The 20,171-nt window shown below is 29.2% G+C and overlaps 1 protein-coding gene across 1 annotated transcript in view; it reads left to right on the top strand.

The window, feature by feature from the left end:
• Positions 1 to 20,171, top strand: part of LOC117176284 (gamma-aminobutyric acid receptor subunit beta) — a 325,198-nt gene that overhangs the window by 212,112 nt on the left and 92,915 nt on the right. Inside the window, exon 5 of the mRNA XM_033366468.1 lies at positions 14,852 to 14,934. Coding sequence (XP_033222359.1) covers positions 14,852 to 14,934 — 83 coding nt within the window. The remainder of the gene's footprint in view (positions 1 to 14,851; positions 14,935 to 20,171) is intronic.

Genomic DNA, 20,171 nt, shown 5'->3' with positions numbered 1-20,171 from the left:
TTTCCGGTTATCCTAGTTTTTTCCGGTGGTAGAAATCCTGAAAAATTTTTTTATTTCTTATTATAATTCGTGCAGAATTAATCGCAGCTTCGAAAATAGGGACAAAAAAGGAAAAATTTCTGAAATACAGGTATTATAGGAGATTTTATGGAAAAAAGGGAATAGGGAGAAAACTGGTGAAAAAGTAGAATGGATGACTGACATAAAATTAAAGAAAATTAAGTGAAATTAAAGTCCAATTCAAAATCCTATATAACGTCCAAAAATCCAGTTAATGTGCAGAATTTGCAAAAATAAAACAAAGAATCTAATAACCAAACTTGGACAACCACCCAAAAATATTCTTATTGAAATTTGGAACAAGACTTTAAATATTTTTTAAAGAAGAAAAGAAAAGAATTTTCCTGTTTAGGCAAAAATAAAAATGAGGAAAGAAAAATGACTATGCAACCAACCAAATCCCCTTGCTTCTCTTTTTTATTTGTGTCATCTTTTTATTTTTATTATTATCAAGTCAAAACAAATAAAAACCAGACAAGAACAGCAACAAAATCACGATCTCTCTCAAATGAGAAAAATTATTTTATTTTCTTTTTTAGAAAATTTTTTGTATCTTCTTTCGAATTTCAATAGGAACATTTTATGACGGTTGTCCAAAAATGTGGTCGTGAGATAACTGACTGTGATACCTAGAATATAATAAAGAGATAAATTAAAAAATATTTTAAAAGTCTGTTAGTATTTTTAAAACACAAAAGGCACATTTAATCAGCATACATTTTTCAGAATCATCCTCATTTAACTATTCTACTTCTTCCGCCACAACCTTTGCATAGGCCATCTGAGTATTCTCGTATTAATGTTCAGACTATATTCAGGATCCATGCATATCTAATTCGCGCTTAGTTCCGGTACTTGTTAGAGACTCGGTTGTATTTTCAGTCAGATGTGAAGGTACCTAGATGTAATGGTTTCAAAGTAAACCGCGCAACATCGCATCCTGTCCTAATGAATTCTAATGTCGACATTTAGAGGATCGTGAAAAAGAAAGAGCTAACCCGTTTAAATCTGACACGATCTCCATAATCTCTACCATTTATTCTTTAAGTCAAAACCTTCTTTTAAAGCTACACTAAAATAAGAAGTGACTCTAAAAGAATAGAGAAAAGTTTTTAGAATTTCATGATATGGTTTCCATATACTTTTATGGTTGGCAGGTTACCGGTTTAAAACTCATTTCGCAGAAATTTTATACAATAGAGAAAATTCCTTGCTTTTTAAAAATAATGTGAAGCAGAGAAATTCACCTCTATTTATTGGATTTTATCATCTCATACAAAATCCTATAAAAAAGTTCACGGACGGTTCAATCCATTTAATGTTGTACCCTATGATTTAAATCCTGTATAAAAGTTGAGCGCCGTCGAAATGAAGCTTTTAATCCTATGGTTTCAAATCCTATGTGAAGAGTTCAGCAATACTTTTTCATGTCACGAATCCTTTCAAGCAACATTAGCTAAGCGACATAAAGGAGAAATTCTTCTATTTCATTAAAAAAAAACTTTTTTAAAAATGGGATGGTAAATCTTTTTTAACTGATGGAGCACACCTTGTACGTTGTTTGATTATAAAAAAGTATGAAACATTTATATTTTCAGATGCATGTTGCCTTAGGGTAGTGCAAAAATGCACTGAAATTTTTTTCCGAATTTTTATGACTGCCGGCTGGAAATTTGTTCGAATCCACACAAAAATAAATCCATAAGAAAAAAAGACGTTTTTGTAAATTTTATTCAGGATCCTCAATATTAGCTAAATCGAGTTTGAACTCAATATTTCTCTTCACAATTAGCCAGAGAATACAAATACAGTATCTATACTATACTATTATTCAACCTTCCCTGAAATGAAAAATAATTTTTTGTATCCGTTAATCTCTCAATTTGAATCAATGAGAAATTAGTGATTTTCAGTGAAAATCCTTACTGATTTAAATCAGCAGCTTCTTTAAAGCTTTATGAATCAGTGACGTGGAATTTCAAATTAGTGACTATTTTAATTCTGCCCTGATATTTAAGGAAGCCAGGTTTACAAAAAGAGCAAAATGAAATAATCGATAAAAACGGTTAAAAGCATTATTCTTCTAAACATAATTATTCGGTTTGACCCTATGAGACTATTATATGCGCGCCAACTTTTTTGTTTAGTTCCTATCACTTACCCAATTAATTAAACCATATTTATTTGTTAAAAATTTTGAAAACTTAAATTATTGCTGAAATTAAATTCTGAAAGAATGTAAACATTCAAATCATTTTTTCTTTATATATTTTTAAAATGTAAACTTCCATTTCTGAAATTGAAATTGATTAATAACCTTTTTAACTAGCTCCAGAAAATTAAAGTTTTAACAGAGTTAAATAATGATTAATTCTTCAGTTTACAACATAAAAATCATTGAACAATTTTTTTCATTAAAACATTCAAATAATTTTTAATCTATAAATATTATTTCCAACTTTCATTCCTGAAATTTTTATTGATATTTGATACCTATTATACCAATTTCAAAAAATTAAAACATTTACATATCAATTTTAAAATTCAATTCAAATACTCATTTCACATCAGGAACATTTATAAATTATATATTTGAACAAGGGGCATTTTAAATAAATATAAACTTTTATTATACACATTATATTCAATATTTAATTATATAACATTCAAATGGATAATCAACTTATGTTGCTTAATAGAGAAAAATTAAAACTCAATCTTTATGTAATTTAATGTTGTCAAAAAAATTAATAAGTCAATAATGAAGTAATCAGTTCACATCATAAAAAGCTTTGAACAATTATTTTTATTGAAAAATTCAAGTAATTTTTACTCTATATTTTTTCTTTAATTAAAATTTCATTTCTGAAAATTTGAAATTTTACTAACCTTTTATACTAATTTCCAAAAAAAAAAACTGAAAAATATGTACGTATAATTTTGAAAATTAAATTTATATACTTACTTCACAAGATCCTAAAAAGTAAAAAAAAATATAAAACTAGAATAGAGGTATTTCAAACATAAAATAAGAAACATTTAAGCATTCTAATTATTTTTACTTTACATGTTTGTTAATTTTTACTTTCATTTCTGAAATTTTGATTAGATAACTTTTATACTAATTTTAGAAGAAATTAAAACATATTTACATATAATTTTGAAAATTAAATTCAAATACTCATTTCACAACATCAGAAATATTTGAAAACCCATGTGATTGGCATAGGGGTTTTTTAAGTAAAAATAAACTTTTATTATACAAATTATATTCAACATTTGATTATGTAACCTTCAAGTGAATAATCAATTTATGTTACTTAATTTTTTTTAAATCACATTTTAATCTCCATTCAATTTATTATGTTTCAGGGAAAATTAATCAGCTAATAATTAATTATTTAGTTTACAAAATAAAAAGCATTAAAGCATCATTTTTATTTAAAATTTCAAGTAATTTTTACTTCATATTTTTTTATAAATTGTATCTTTTATTCATGAAAACTTAATTTATTAATGTCCTTTTAAGCTACAGCTAGAATATTTAAGGGTAATTTTCATTGATACATTTCATTCACTTTTACTTTATAGTTTTCCAAAAGTTTGAAATTGAATTTTGTACATATTTTATTTATTAATAATCCTTTAAAGTAATTGAAAATAATATTTATATATAATTTTGAAAATTAGATTCAGATACTCATTCTACAAAATCATACATATTTTTAAAAAAGTATATAATTGTAATAGACATATTTTAAAGAAAAAAGACTTTCATTATATAAATAATAGGTAATATTCAATTGCATAACCTCAGAGTAAATAATCAATTTATGTTACTTAATGGACAATTAACTTAAATTTAATCTTTATGTCATTTAATATTGGGAACAAAATTAATCAGCTAATCATGAATTAAACAGTTTACAACATAAAAAAATAATACGATAATTTTCGTTGATAAAATCCAATAATTTTTACTTTATACAATATTTTTTTGGAAATATGAAGTATCAATCATCTTTTTAAATAAGTTCATATCACAACCAAAAAACGCAGAAATTGTATTTTATTATTACTTTGCTATTTGGTCATTCTTCCAATAGAATATAACTCAGTAATATCGGCCGAAATAGAATAAAGCAGAACATCTAAATCTAGGTGAGAAATTAGAAAAATTACTGAAATAAATTTCAAATACCAAGTATATTGAGAATTCGGTAAAAAATATTATTCATTTTACTTAATTATTGCGTGTCTTACGTATTACATAGCAAAGATATTGTGCAGTAGATCTGGATAGTTAGAGCTGTTATTGAAAAATGAAAGTAGAAGTAAAAGTAAAACATTCACAGTAATTTCGGTGATACATAAAATTAATAAACTCCTTCTTATTTCACTTTTGAAAATTTTAATTTTGAATTAAGAGATTTTCCTATAGATACGAAAAATGTCCGCTACCTTGTTTACTGCTAATGGAGATAACGTGTTTTTAGATAAAGGATAGACGCAGAAACGTATGTTTATCATCTTAAAAGTTTATTTTTAGGTAAATCTAGTTTCGACTAACACTTCTGGAACACTTACAATTTCCTGGATTGAACAGAAAATATTTTAGAGAACGTTGCATTTTCAACTAAAAAAGATAAATTTTCAACCAAACATTGCATTTTCTACCAAAAAAGATCAATCGAATATTCTTTCATGCTTTATTTAGAAACAAAAATCTTTCGATATTTTTGTAAATATCATATATCTCTATAAACAGGGAATTTTAAATTCTGCAATGGGAACAACCTTCAAGTGTAAGAAGGTGATAGAGGGCGGTGAGTCGATAAAGTTTAACCATCTGGACGGCCCAAGATAGAATTACCAGCGCGTAATTAGAAGCTTTCGGCAGAAATAATTACTGCGACCCACTAGACTGCTTTCAATATGAGCTGTTGCTCAACTGAAAATTTCCTCGTTAAATCTGCCAAGCGAAGGCCACACTCGACGCTCTCTTTTTCCACTAGAGCGATCGTGATCCATAGTCACGAAATACAACGATATGATAGGAAATTTTACGGGAGATGGTGTTCTTGAATTAATTTACTAGGGGAAAATCTAGGGCAAAACGGGATGAGAAGCCTTCTTCAATATGGCAATATGCGATAAAATTAGGCGCTGGCAGTAAGTGGATATTTTAATTAGAAAATAACCGCAAATCAAGTAAAATTTACCTATTTTTCTTTAAAATGAATATCCAAGGAGTGGTTTTATGTACCAAAATTTCTTTCAAATTAGCAGGTTGTTCTTCTTAATTATAATCAGAAATAGAACCTAAATATTCTAACTGAAACTAAATTCTTGATTATGTGTGAAATTTTGCAACATTCCTTTCTTCGACATTCAAAAATTACTTAATTATTATTGCCAAAAAGTCACACCAATGCTTTCGAGATTTTCGTGACACATTTGGAGAAGAATAGTCGGTGAATGAATAAAAAAAATTATAAGTATGATTTTAGCAAACGATGTTAATTGACGTAAATAAGAATTATTATGGAAGTAGAGCAAGAGTAGCAAGTTAATTAAAAATTATCGACGTCCGGTTGACGTTATCTCAAACATTCAGTGAAGACATGTCTTGAATAAGATAAAATTCTGTCCCTCTGACTATTCTGAATCTCATTGGTGAAAATTATGCAAACTACGCTCACCATAAGTTACATACTTCCCTATTTCGAATGTCCAAATAGTCTATGAAAAACCGAAGTGGCTTTTTTAAAATAAGGCTGATCCACCGTGTCGGTTGCGCCAGAGGTCACCAGTATAACGATGGCGTTGCACGCAACCTTCGTACTTTAGATTCCAGATGTTCTTTCGTCGATTATATGCTAAATTATCCCCGTCCGCTTGTGATTTTTATGCAGACCTGTCTTTTCCTTCATTTAAAATACGAACTACTTACTTTTGTGTTCGCCTGTGCCATTAGAAAGCATATTCGATATTTCTGTGATTTGTTATACGTTGGCACGTCATGAAGTAGCATAAAATTACATTGCATTCTGCATCATAATATGAGCTTATCGACCTCACATTCTCATAAATTCAAGAATTTAAGAAAAATTCTAGGAACGCTTTTATAAATGCTGATGGAATTTATTGGACACTTTCGAACTTAGAAAAAAAGACTAAAAACCTTATGTAGAGGGGACTGCAAAATTAGGTCACTGCAAATTCAAATTGTTTCACATATCTCATAGAAAATTATTCAGAGAAAAAATCACCCTCGGGGAAAACTAAGTTAATCTTTTAACTGTTTTCGTCTGAAAAGGATTGATAATGGCTATCACTTTCTTAGAGTATTCTTTCACCGCTCTCTTTGCAGAATAGAATCCTTGCTGAAACTAAACTGAACTGACAGAAAGGCATATTTGAGCATGTTTATCACTTGTCATTTCCATGTCCGTTCAGCGATACTGCCCTATCTAAACCATTTTTAGAATGGCCTACTCTTGCTGACCTACTCTTGAAAATATCAACCGAGTAACACAAATAACTTTAATAATTATAAATAAAAACCGGAAGAGCTTCTGTCTTCATTAAGTTCAAAACTCTGATTGAAAAGCTGAAACCTGACAAGAAAAAATTGTACGTGGATAAAAACTGTTTGAATAAGATAGTGGTATTATTTTTTTTTTAATGTGGAAAACTAGTTTTATTTATCTTAGATATTTGTTCTTTATAATATCTCTAAAACATTTAACCAGTCGTGCTGAACATTTTTCTAAATATTACGATCAGAAGCTTTGAGAATTACGAAGGACAAATTCGGATCAATTCAAATGACTTACTCCATAAAATGACCTATGAACTATTGCGTAGTTTCTTCTATGAGATATGTTTTCCTAATTCATATTACACGATTTGAAATTCAATCATCAGTTCAAAATCGAATTTTTTCAAATTTTTAAGGCACGCTTCCCTTGCACCCTTTCCCCCACCTCCGTTTTTTGCTGATTACAATGATACCTTATAATCCTTTTGTGAACAAAATAAAAATAAATCATAGAAGCCATTTTTGAAGACTCCATTTTTTATTCTATTTTGGGGGGATTACGCTTAAGTATAGTTTTTTGGAACAAACATAATTGGCCTAAACTCTTTCTTTTGTAATTTTAAAAAAGACTCGAAAGTTTGAGCGCGTTTATAGCGCGCGACTGTTGGTTCTCGCGCTTCACGTGCGATGTTGTATTTATTTCGCGCTTCGCGCTCGATTATATATTTACCTAGCGCTACGCGCTCGGTCCTTATTTTTTCGCACATTCTTGCGCAAACATTTTAAAATTTAGGCTCAAAACATCCACTACTGTAATGCTGTGATTGTGAATTCTCTTTCATTAAAAAAGCTTAGCTCGAGAGTTTGAGCGCACCTGCGGCACGCGACGGAGGGCAATCGCACTCCGCGCTTAGTCTTTGCATTTCTTCCGCATTCGGGCACAGACCTTTTAAAATCAAAGGTGAACGGACCGACAACTGTAATTTTGTGATTTTGAACTCTCTTTTGTTAAAGCTCTGTTGGCTTTAACGAACACATTCTCATCACGTATCTCGTGCTTCGCACTCGATTTTGGCCAACCTGCCAACTTTTCTACATTATACAAAACACTTTTATATCAATTATAATACATTTTTATGTAACGCTGCCAGGGATTACTTATTAAAAAATTGCAAAATAAAAAGCAAATTGTATTTATCATGATTATTTTTGTATTTGTTTCTTATTTTTCTTTAAATTGTATTCCAAGCTGCTCTGAAACATGTATCATTTCAATAAATGTATATCATTACAATTCATAATATGCATAAAAGTTGAATCATACTAATTCTTATTTCCTTGTATTTATATTTTTTTTTTATTTTTAATGTTGTTTTTTACGATTAAATAAAAACTACTGCGCATCTGCATAGGGTCTAATACAGGAACCTATATAGGGTCCTACCTAGGAACCTATGCCCTCTTTCGTCTTTTCTGTGCTTTTTCCAAAAAGTTCATTTTTAATCTTATGTTTTACGATCAAAAGAAAATCTACTCGTTCTATCGAAAAATAATTAATAATAAATTTATCGATCTTCTTAGGCGAACAGCTTTTGTCTGGTAATTTTAGTTCATAACTTGTGTCGTTTTTTCAAACAAATTTAATATATTTATTTAGAATGTTATTTTTTACGACTAAAGCAAAAACTAACTGTCCTATCAAAACTTATATCTTTTTTTTGGATGAACAAGTTTTGTCTCATATTTTCTCGTAGCTTATATTGAAAAGTGATTCATTAATTTCTGAGTACTAGGAACAATCGTACATAGAATTTTTAAATCATGGAAAAATGTGGTTTTAGACATTTTTGGTACGATCAAATTTGGAATTTTTAACTTTTCGACCAAATTAAAAAAGTTATTATCATAATCTTGTAGGGCTTTCAAAAATCAAAGTTTTTCTTCTCGTAACTTTTTTTCATATCATGCGTTGTTTGGATTAAAATTTTTATTTTAGTTTTTTTTGGATTTTGAAAATGATCTCACTTTAATAATTTTCTTTTTATAAAAAAACTCAAAAGGATAAATTGTTTAGGTTTCGAAGTACTATGAACAACCGTGCATAGAATTTTTACATCTTGAAAAAATGTGGTTTAAAAAATTTTTTGTACGATCAAATTTTGAATTTTCAACTTTTCGACCAAATTGAAAAAGTTGTTATCATAATCTTGTAGGGCTTTCCAAAAGCAACGTTTATCTTTTCAAGACTTTTTTTCGTATCATGCGTTGTTTGGCTTAAATTGTTCATTTTAGTTTGTTTTTCTGGATTTTGAAAATGCTATAACTCAAGTTATTTTTGATTTAAAAAAAAAAGTAATTAGGATAAATTGTTAAATTTTTTGAATTCTATGAATAACCGTACAGAGAATTTTTGAATATTCATCCAAAATAGCTGGCTAACGTACTTGACCTTTAGTTTAGGACACTAAACGAGTGTACCAAAGAGCAATCTGATAGATTAATTTTTTAAAAAGTATCGTGTTCACAGACAGACAGGCATACATAGAGACAGACATACAGGCAGACATACACACAGACATGCAGGCATACAGACACACATATTCGTAAAAACCTGTTTTTCGGATTCGGGGGGTCTCAAAACGTGGAGATTTGACAAAAACTGGGAGGGGCAAATTTTACACAAATCTAATAACTTCTCTGATTAGAATGTAAAAAGTTGAAAGTCTAAGTTTTTCCAAAAGTGCTCCTCTCTGGTCCATCCGAATGCTTAGAGGTAGTGTACAAGAATTAATGGGCATAAAATTACCTAAAAAAGAACTTTAGAAAATTGAACATTATACCTCCATTAGTTTAGGAGATACAGATGTCAAAACTTATATTTAATTTAAAAAATTCATTCTAGTTTGCCTTTAAATAACTAAGTTTCTGCACATCAGTCAAAGGTTTTAATTGAAAAAATACAATGCTGTAGCTCTAATAAAACTGCAGTTATGGCTTCTTGAATAAGACCTTTTATGAAACTTCTATAGACGTTAAGTTTCTTTTTATACATCTTGTTCTCACTTCATTGTTTATTCTTTTAACTACATGTCTTCATTTCGTGTGAAGCAGAATCAAAAAATTCATCAGAAACTTAACATTTTGTATAAGTTCCGTAAATGAATGTTTTATGTGGGAGGCTATAACTGCAGTTCTTTTAGGGATGGAGCATTATACTTTTTTTAGATATTTAGAAAATTCAGGAACTGAATTTTTGCCCTCCAACATTTATATGCCTAAGCACTCGGATGCAATATAAAGGGGTAATTTAAACAAATTAATTTTTCAACTTTTTCACCTATAATTAAACATTCTTCAAGTTTTTTTTTTGTATCGCAAGATGTTTAACATATAGAGCCACTTTTGATGTTCAAAAAGAGCTGACAAGATTTTTTGTTTTAAAATAATCGTGAGCCCGAGTCGAAATTTAGGCCCTACTTTGAAGCCATAACTCCTACCTTAGTAGGGGCTAAAAGCTGTATATTCTAAATAAGCAGCGATTTCAATGTAATTTAGACCCTACTTTGACGCTAAAAGTGCCCGAAATCGGCCGTTTTTCCATGTTTAGCGTCAAAGTAGGGTCTGTATTTAAGATAAATTAGACCCTATTTTAAATCTCAAACTACTACTGCAGGACTTGTGGCATCAAAGTAGATTCTCTATAATCGCACACCAATGTGGATAAGTAAAAATAAGGTTTGTTATTTATCAGAAAAAATAAAATAATATCTATGATATAAATATCAAGGATATTCGCAGTTATTTTTAAGACATATTATTAATAAAATTTGTTGATTATGGCGTTAAATCATAGTGCACTGAAAAATCCGCAAGTACTAAGAAACGAACCCGAGATCACACGCACGCACTGAGTATTTACCAAACGCCTAACGCCCTAACCTAACCGATTCAGCTAACGGAACGCGTTTGGATGTCTTCGATAAAAATCATTAGCACTTGTCCAATAATTTAAGCTCCAAAATCTTTTTGAATCCAAAACAATTAATTGAATAATTACGTTTTTTAACTTTCTGTGTCGTTAAATATTTGAAACGATTTTTGAAGAGTTCAATATAAATTGGTTCTGTTTTTCAGAATTTTTCTACGTGATACGCTTTAAAAGAACTGGAATTTGATTTTGATTTGAATTTGATTTTAAGTTATTTATTACTTAAATGAATACAATGTCAAACTTGCTGATTTCAATAAAAATATCTTTTGATTTCTTTATTAAGCAATGATTGGAAAAAAGTCGTTCAGCATCATAATTAATCCAATTATACAGAAAAATACAAATATTGGGTTCAAGATTCAATCTAATATTCATTAGGAAATAAGTTTGTATTAACAATAACAGCAATGGTTTCATACCCAATTGTCTCGTCGTTTCAAAATTTGAGAGGAGTAGTCAATTATTGTTCATGCTTTTGGCTGTTCTTATTCTTCAATAAATATGCTAAAAAAATTAAAACAGTTAACATTTTCAAACGAAAAGTAATGCTGTTTCCTCCTAAATCAAGTGGCAGACACGTATATAGTAATATTCATCTAAAAAAATATTTCAGAAACTCTCGATTATCATTGTTTAGTAACAAAAATAACCAAACAATCGGAAAAGTACTGTTCCTTGAAAAAAAATGATTTTCTCCATAATATCATGTTGCAAATAAATTAACTGTAATACTGTAATCAAAATTTAATGGCAATCTGTGAACTTAATTATAGTTATTAAATATATATTTCAATATATTTTTCAAATTTTTTATTTTATACATAATGTTTGTTATTAGCGATAGAAAATACTTTATTCTTGTAATTTATTGTGATTCTCAATCACCTACATGACTGTTTAATACACAAACTTTCATTAATTATTGATAACAATGTTTATAATTACTTATTAATCAACAATATTTAGTAATTTTCCATGATGAATATCATTCTCATACAAATTTTCAGCATTTTCAGTTAAGAGAAAATATTTTTCTGTGATTAAGCATTGGAAAGAAGTCTTGATTTATATATAACTAATTAATGACAATTAGGTTAAATCTTGAATTAAAGTTCGAACATTGTCAGCTCAAAAGATTCAATGTAGGGCCATCATTGAAGGGGAGGTTAAACAGCGTCAGAGTAGGGTCTTGAGTTATAAAAATATAGGCTCTAAAAATTCAAAGTAGCTTCAGAGACGTGTTACAGCCTCAAATTAGGCTCTAATGTTTCATTCTCTAGAAGTTAAAAGTTTAAAGCAAGGCCTAAAAGTTTAAATAGCGTCATAGCAGGTTCTAATAAGCAGTTGCAACTTCAAAGTAGGGTCTAAATTTCGACTCGGGAATTATCACAATAAAGAAAACAAAGCAAATTTTGAAGATGCAAGATATTTTGGGTTGAGTTTAATTTTTTTCAAGCGCCCTTTTTTTGTGGGAGCATCCGTTAATTAAGTAGAGCTTTTCTTTTTGTTGAGAAGGGGGCGAGTCCAGAGTATTGGTTATGTAAGTTTCCCCTTTGTAATTATTTTTTAACATAATAATTAAAGCCAGTTTTGGCTCAAAAGCTTACTATTTATACTAGTATATAGACACATTAAATTATTATTTATTTAATTTTTTATTGTGTAATATTTCATATTACATACTTTCAATAAATACAGTGACAAGGAGTTAACCTTTCTGGAAATTTTAGTATACATATAAATAAAATCCATGGCTATATTAATTTCCATGAAACCCTTTGAAATTTAATGAAATTTCTTTATAACGATTCAAATTTTTGAAATACAATTACAATACCCTAACATCCTTCAAAATTCGTGAAAATTCTTTGAAATTCCGTGAACCTTTTAAAAGAATTGAAATCGCTTTGAATCTTTAAAGTTCTCTAAAAACCCCTTAATAATCGCTAAAATCTGTGAAAATCCCTTGAAATCTTTGAAATCCCTTAAAAATTAATTTAAATCTTTCAAATCCATGAAAAGCCTTCCCAACCTCTTAAAATTACTTGCGATATATTAAAATCTATTCAAATCTTTTAAAAGCTATTCAACTCCCTTGAAATCCCTTAAATCTCTTAAATCTCTTTATGATATTTGGAAACCCGACCTTTGATGATCGATCCTTCCAATTTGTTCATTTTCTAGAAAAAGAAATTCCCTTATTTTTTTCAAATTGGTCAACATCAACCCATGTCTCTGAGGTTTTGAAATTAAGATAGGCTTTTAAAAGAAAGAAGCTCGCGTTTCGAAAAAGAAGTAAACAGAAGTACTAGTTATTAACTTTTTGTAATTGAAAGTTCAGTTGCCTCTTAAGCAATTTTTAAGGAATAATTAATGTGAAATGTATGCTGAGATGGTATATTTTTATTTGCTCTAAATTCATTATTTATATTTATATATTGTTCAAGTAATCTTTTTCCTGTTAGTCAAAGAACGTTTTTTTTGTTGAAATTAATGACATAATTAACAAATGTTGAGAGTAATATTTTTAAGGATATTTAACAATTGTGCAAACATTTTTTTTACTTGTTTAAACCATTTTTTCATTAATATGCCTCACTGCTGTTCATAGAAAATATGGAGATAATTCTAGATTAAAGAATTTACTAATGTTGAAACAAGCAGGGTACAAGTTTTTAAATAAAAATGTACTGAATAATATCACTCTTAAAATTCATTAAAATTCATCATGAATTTCATAAAATAGTAACTTTTCAAGATTTACGGTGAAAAACATTGTTTATACAAATAAAAATTATTTAAGTTATTCTAAACTGTCTTTTACAAAAAATACCACTCTTAGTATTCATTAACTGCGTTATTGACTCTAGAAACTATTAACTTTTCAAGATTTACAAAAGAAAAAATTCCTTAAACATATAAAAATTGTTAAAGTTATTGCCAAATATCGTTAAAAAAATATATACATACTTTCGTTAATTCTGTCCTTAATATAAGAAAGAACTGTTGACGATTATTAGACGGGAAACTCTTGAAAAAAATGACAATTTTTAAAATAATGCCTAAATATTTTAAGTTAGAAATATTGTATTCTTAAGAATTATCAACTGTATCATTGAAAAGGAACAATAGTAACTTATCATGATTTAAAGACAAAAAAGAAATTGTTTAAACGAATAATAATTGATTAAAAATTGAAATGCTATTTTTCATTTTTGGGTATTTTCTGAGCACAATGCAAGGACACTGGTGGGAGAGGGGGGGGGGGGGGGGGGGGGGGTAATTATTAAGTTATTGTGCTAATAACACATACTTTTTTCCATTTTGTCGACAACCGAGCTGTTCCCATTTAAGATCCCGTGTTAATTTCGATTATTGATTTGAAAAAATATATGGAATGTCTTTTTTCGGAAAACGAACAAATTGGGAGAGATCTATCACCAAACATCGGAAGTCGAAATCTGAGAGGTGTAAATTTGGACAACAATAACATATGATTTAGAATATTTTTAAATCTCGTCAAATCCGTGATAGCCCCCTTAAAATTGAGGAAGTATATGCCAATCTTTTGAAATCCGTTAAAATCGCTGAACATATTTGGAAATCTTGATGCATTTTTTTAAATCCCTTGATGTTCTTCAAAATTCATGAAAATACTTTGTTATAAAATGAAATTCTTTTAAATACTTTGAAATTCCGTGACTAACTTTGAATTATTTAGAAATATCTTCAAATATCTTTAATTCTCTTGAAATCCTTTGAAGTTTCGTAAAAATTTCGGAAATTTGATTAAACTCCTTGAAATTCCTTAAAATCTTGAAAAATTTCTATAAAAATTCATTCTCATATTCATTCTATTTATAAATTCATTCTATAAAAAGACATTCTCTCTACCCTCAAGCTTTTGTATCACTTGGAATTCCTGAAGATTTGAAAATCCCATTATATACCTTAAAAATGTTGTGATTCTATGTAATTCTTTGAAAGCCTAAAAATCCCTTGGAATTTCTTGAAATATTTTGAAGTCACTGGAAATTTTCCAAATTTTTTTAAGTTCCTTGAAATCTCGTTTGCGTTAAAGATATTAGATATATTTTTAACATATTGAGGACAAAAGTTTTAAATATTAGGTAAAGAGAGAGGTCACATAAATCTTATGAATCCTATAAGAAGGAGAGGGACGCCTAAAAATGCAAAAGGCATCCCTACATAATTAATGGGTGTTCCCTAATACAACTTCATTTTCTTTGTTGCAGATTAACAATTACGGCTTCGTGTCCCATGAATCTCCAGTATTTTCCGATGGATCGACAGCTATGTCATATCGAAATTGAGAGCTGTAAGTAAATGCATTTTCACATGATCAAATAACTTTATAAGGCTTTCATGTGGCAGTCTCACACTACCCCAATTCCGTAATAAACACGCGATACTCGTAAAACGAGGTCGAATTATGTGGCAGTCAGTGGTCTCGTCAAAATCATTCAAATTATTAGACATATTTTTATTCTTGAATTTGAATTCAATTTAAAGAATTACCTTATCAGAAAATTATTGTAAAGTACGAAAGATTAAATGATTTTATCGCTCAAGTGGGTTTCAGTACCTGTCGAACAAATAAACACGTAAATAGAATTACTCTCTTTTAACGGATGACAACTAACCTGTCCTGCATGTGGAGGAACGTCAAATTCCATCCAACAACCTAAATTAACAATAATTAGTTTATACAACGCAACATGTCAATATGCCAGTGTGGTTTGCATATGTAATGTTAAACTCTCTCTAGCTAACTGCAATTCCATTGCAATCCTTGGAAAACAGACCAAATGATACGAATGATAAAAACCAATGACTGCTGGATTCGATCTTTCGTTTTGAAAAAAAATCTTTAAACTTCTCGTATTTGTCTTACACGTGTTCTATTTTTTTGTGATCTGTGACACCAGCACTTCATCAAATGGTAATGCGGAGATATTACACGATACTTATCAGGGAAATAATTTGTAAAAACTTTCTATTAAAATTTCAATAATGAAAGAATATAATCATACAGTTTGAATAGGGACACGTTACCACATTGGGAAATAATTCTTATCTAAAGATTATTCAATGGGAAGATAGAATCAAAAAAGATATTTTTTTCCCCGTTTCCTTTTCAGGTCAACGAAGAAAACAGCTTCTTCTGTATATTTGTGTCGAGTGTAAAAGTCTTCGTATGACCCTTCTTTATGTACTCACACGAAATAATTTTACAGACCTTCTACTCTCTCCATCCTGTTTTTTGTGTCTTATATTCTCATTTTCTCACCCTCCCTTTGTCCCAGACTAGAGCTTTTTTTCAGTTTCCTAATATCTCTGCGTACTACTTACACAGGTATTATCTTCCTCTCCCGATATATATTTTTTGTATTCAAACGTCTCTACCCAATTTTAAAATTTCCCATTTTTCACAACATGATTGTACTCCTTATCTCCTTAAGCACAGAGTGCAGCCAAGAGCACCTAAGAAGCTTTCTCCTCAATGCGTCCGGGAGGTGTGACGTCATCACACACATACCACATATATACATACAATATATGCCCAAGCGACAAATATGTCAGATATGCCTGCAACGAAATTTTAAGTGCCATAAAGCGAATGCTACAGAAGTACTAGATTTCCATCGCACAACAAAAAAATGGGTGTAAGAAACATTGCATGTAATAGATACAGAGGGTAAACTTGCCCAAACAAATAAAAATTCTCCGCTGGACACCTCTAGATGGCAGCACGTTACTTACGCCTTAACGAGCTGCCATCTAGTGGAGTTAAGCAAAGTGTCTTTGCTTCATCACGGCGAGCTCACTACTCCATCAATTACCCAGATAAAGTTTACGCCATGTCATGCATTACTTGCAACGTTTCTTACACACAGTTTTTTCTGCGACTTTTTATATTTGTATTAAAACTATAGCAACACGTTTTCTTCAAAGAGCAGCCAGAATTTCAACCATCATTTAAAATTAGAATATTTTGACGAAAATAAAAATTTGAAGTGATTATATATGAGCCACTTTGCTGAACTTTGAAGGGACACGTGACGAACGGGCGCCATCGTCAACCGCTTCACCAGTCATAAAGAGAAAGGATGATATACTGAAAGGGAATAAAAGTACTATCGGAAAATCAAAGTGAACTTTTCGCTCACCTGTCATGTAACTTGAACAAACTAGTCCCGTTCTAAAGCAAGTACTTGCAAGTTGCTTCATACGTGACATTGTGAGTTAAAGTTGTTTGCAGACCTCGACTATTGATGACATTTTGTCGAAGATGGCAGTCTATAAAAAATACATACGCATGGAATTTGTAATAAAATGGAACTACTGGGTGCACGTTTTTTGAATTTTAAAAATGTACTGAACAGGACTTGAAAATATCATTGATTACTGGATTTCCTAACTTTTATGAAAAACGCTTTTTATATTTTCAGTAGAATAGACAACGCATAGTCGGACAAGTACTTATAGTACAACTAGTATTCAAAACTAACGAAATTGTCTAGTTAATCATTATTTTACATAATAGCTGCAAAACTTCATTTTCCAAATTCCCTGATTTTTTCCTGACCAAATTGTCATTTTCCCAAAAACCAGAATTTTAATTTTGTAACGATTTTATTACAGAATTTTTTATAAGCGGAGTAAAATTATTTCAATTTTTTAAATTAATTTATTATTATATATTTCAAAGAAAATGGTCGATTTTCAACAAAATGGTTAAATTAAAAAAAAAAGTTGAATATTTAACCGAATATTTCTATTTTCAACCTACAAAAATCAACTTTGAACCATATAGTCGAATTTTCAAACAAAAAAGTTTGAACTTCATACAAAAACAATTTCACTTTCAACAAAATAAGATAAATTTTTGATCTAAAAAGACGAACATTCTATCGGTATAGACTAATGTTTAATGAAATCGTCGAATTTGTTACCAAAAAGATGACTTTGTAATAAAATATTTGAATTTTTAAGAACATAGTTGTATTTTCATCTAAATACTTGTTTTTGACTTACGAAGATAAATTTTGAATCAAATAGTCGAGTTTTCAAACAAACAAGAATAAACTTCATCCAACCAAAAATTGCATTTTCAACAAAACCAGAGTAATTTTTAACTAAAAAATTTAATTTTCCGCATAATAATTATATTTTTTAACTAGAAAGTTAAATTTGCAACACACAAACATAAATTTTCAACCACACATATAATAGTTAAAACTTCAACCAAAAAAGGTCAAGTTCCTTCCGAAAAAAAGAATTTTTTAAATAAAAAGACTAATCTTCAACCAAGAAGATTAATTTTTCACCAAAAAGGACGGATTTTCAAAAAAATACATGAATATTCAAACAAATAGGTGCATTTTTAATCAAAAATGGAAAAGCTAAATTTTCGGTGAAACAAATTAATTTTCAAACAACAGTGAAAAATGAATTTTTAACGAAATAGTCCAATTTTCTACTTGAGATGAATTTTTAACTAAAATTATGTATATGCACCAACAAAAATAAATTTTGAACAAAGTCATTTAACTTTCAAATAAAAATACAATAATTCAATCAAAAAGACGAAATATGTATTTTTTAAAAGTGAAATTTTTAATAAAAAAATATTAATTTTCTACGGAAAAGACGAATGTTCATGGAAATAGTTTAATTTAAACTAAAGAGATGAATCAATAACAACCATAAATTTTAAACCAATAAAAAGTTTTTAAAAAATAACTTCAACTTTAAACCCAGAAGTTCGAATAGCAAAGAAAAAACGAATTTTATCGATGTATTCTTAATCAAATAAGATGAAATTTCTACCAAAAGAGATGGAGTTTTAAACAAAAAAGGCAAATTTAGAAAAAATTTTAAATTTTTAACAATGGCATAAGTTTTCAACAAAAAAGTGGATTGTCTACCAAAATAATTTAATTTTCAATTAAAAGGGACGAATTTTTAACAAAGTTGTTGAATTTTCAATCCGTGAATATTCAAAAAACAGAAGCTTAATCTTACAGAATTTTCAAAATATCAACTTTTTTATAAGCGGATTGGAACAATTAAAAACTAAATTTAAAACACTTTAAATGTATTATCCCTGGCAGTTATTTAAAGTTCCTCTAATAAAAATTCGCTGACTTTAATAGGTTTTTTTTTTCAAAATTCCTGACTTTTTCCTGACTAACAAAACTTTGTATCTTTTCCTTGATTTCGAGGTTTTCCCTGACCTACAGCCACCCAATTTTATCAACGCTATTCCGATAGAGAAAATCATTTTATCGTAAATTCCACGGTGAAATCATCCGTAAAAGTAAGTTTTGACTGGCCATTGGTTATTGTGTTTCCGGACTATCGGATATTTGATAGAACAGATATGGTCCTGGCGGTTGACGCAGCGCTTGTGTGTAAATTGTAACGCTAAAGCTGGTTTGTGGCAAAAATGTGACCTATGAAGCCGCGAATGAAGCTGAAGCTGCAGCTAACTAATAACGAAATAAATGGCTTAAATATACAATTCCTCCCTTAATTACCTTGAAATTGTGATAAAGTTTCTTGTAACTTATCAGCAGGTTTCGATCCTTCATTATCGTGTATAAACGACTTTGTAGAATGACACTGAAGTACCGACAAAAAGGGTAATTTCGGACGCGTGAGGCAAATTCAGACACCCCCAAATTCCGTAAATTGATAGGCCAAATTACTCAAAACTGTTCCAAGAATCTTGAATCATTTCAAGCCTTCACTGTTTCTGAGTTCTAGTTAAAACCACCCAGCTCAAATAGTTTAAAATATTAATTTAAGAATATTCAGATTTCCCGAAAATTTCCGAAATTACCCCGTTTGACGATAAGTCGTTTTACTACGACTTCGTAAAAAAGACATGAACAAATTGAATGAATAAAATAAAAAGAGGTCATATTCACGTGCCACGACTTGCTTTTTTCGAAATTTTCGTGCCAACTATTTTCGGCAATCAATCGATTGTATTTGTATGTATAAGCGAAATACGCAACTTCCGAAGGGTCTCCACTGAAACACGTTTCGACGTTAACCGTACTTGCAAAGAGGATTCAATTTCCACAATTTTCAACCAGAAAATTATTTATAAACTTTTTTTAAACATATATGTATTAGGGTATCCATTCAGAAACCCCCAAAATTATTGTACCTTTTAGGAAAATAATTAACCCTTCATTTTTATTTTTTCATGAAATTATTTTTATTTTCTGAAGACATTTAATGTTATGCAATGTCTAAGACATAACAATTTAAAAATATGAGGTGATTCTTTAATTTAAGAAAAACTCTGATAGGATCAAAGTTTTAAAATATTTAAAAATAGCAAATTTTGAATAGACTGAGAAAAAGATTGCTTGAATCAAAGAAATATAGTACTGAATACGTCCAGTAAAATATATATTTTTTATTTAAAAAATTGTTCTTATAACAAGATTGAGGTTTTCATCTAAAAAACATGATTTATTGAAACAGTAAAAAGCTTCTTTGATCAAAAAAATATTTAAATTTTTAAATTGTACTGAA

This window comes from Belonocnema kinseyi, chromosome 7 (assembly GCF_010883055.1).
Source record: "Belonocnema kinseyi isolate 2016_QV_RU_SX_M_011 chromosome 7, B_treatae_v1, whole genome shotgun sequence".
In the NCBI taxonomy this organism is placed as follows: domain Eukaryota; kingdom Metazoa; phylum Arthropoda; class Insecta; order Hymenoptera; family Cynipidae; genus Belonocnema; species Belonocnema kinseyi.
The sequence above is the reverse complement of the archived record's forward strand: the minus strand, read 5'-3'. Positions and strand labels throughout refer to the sequence as shown.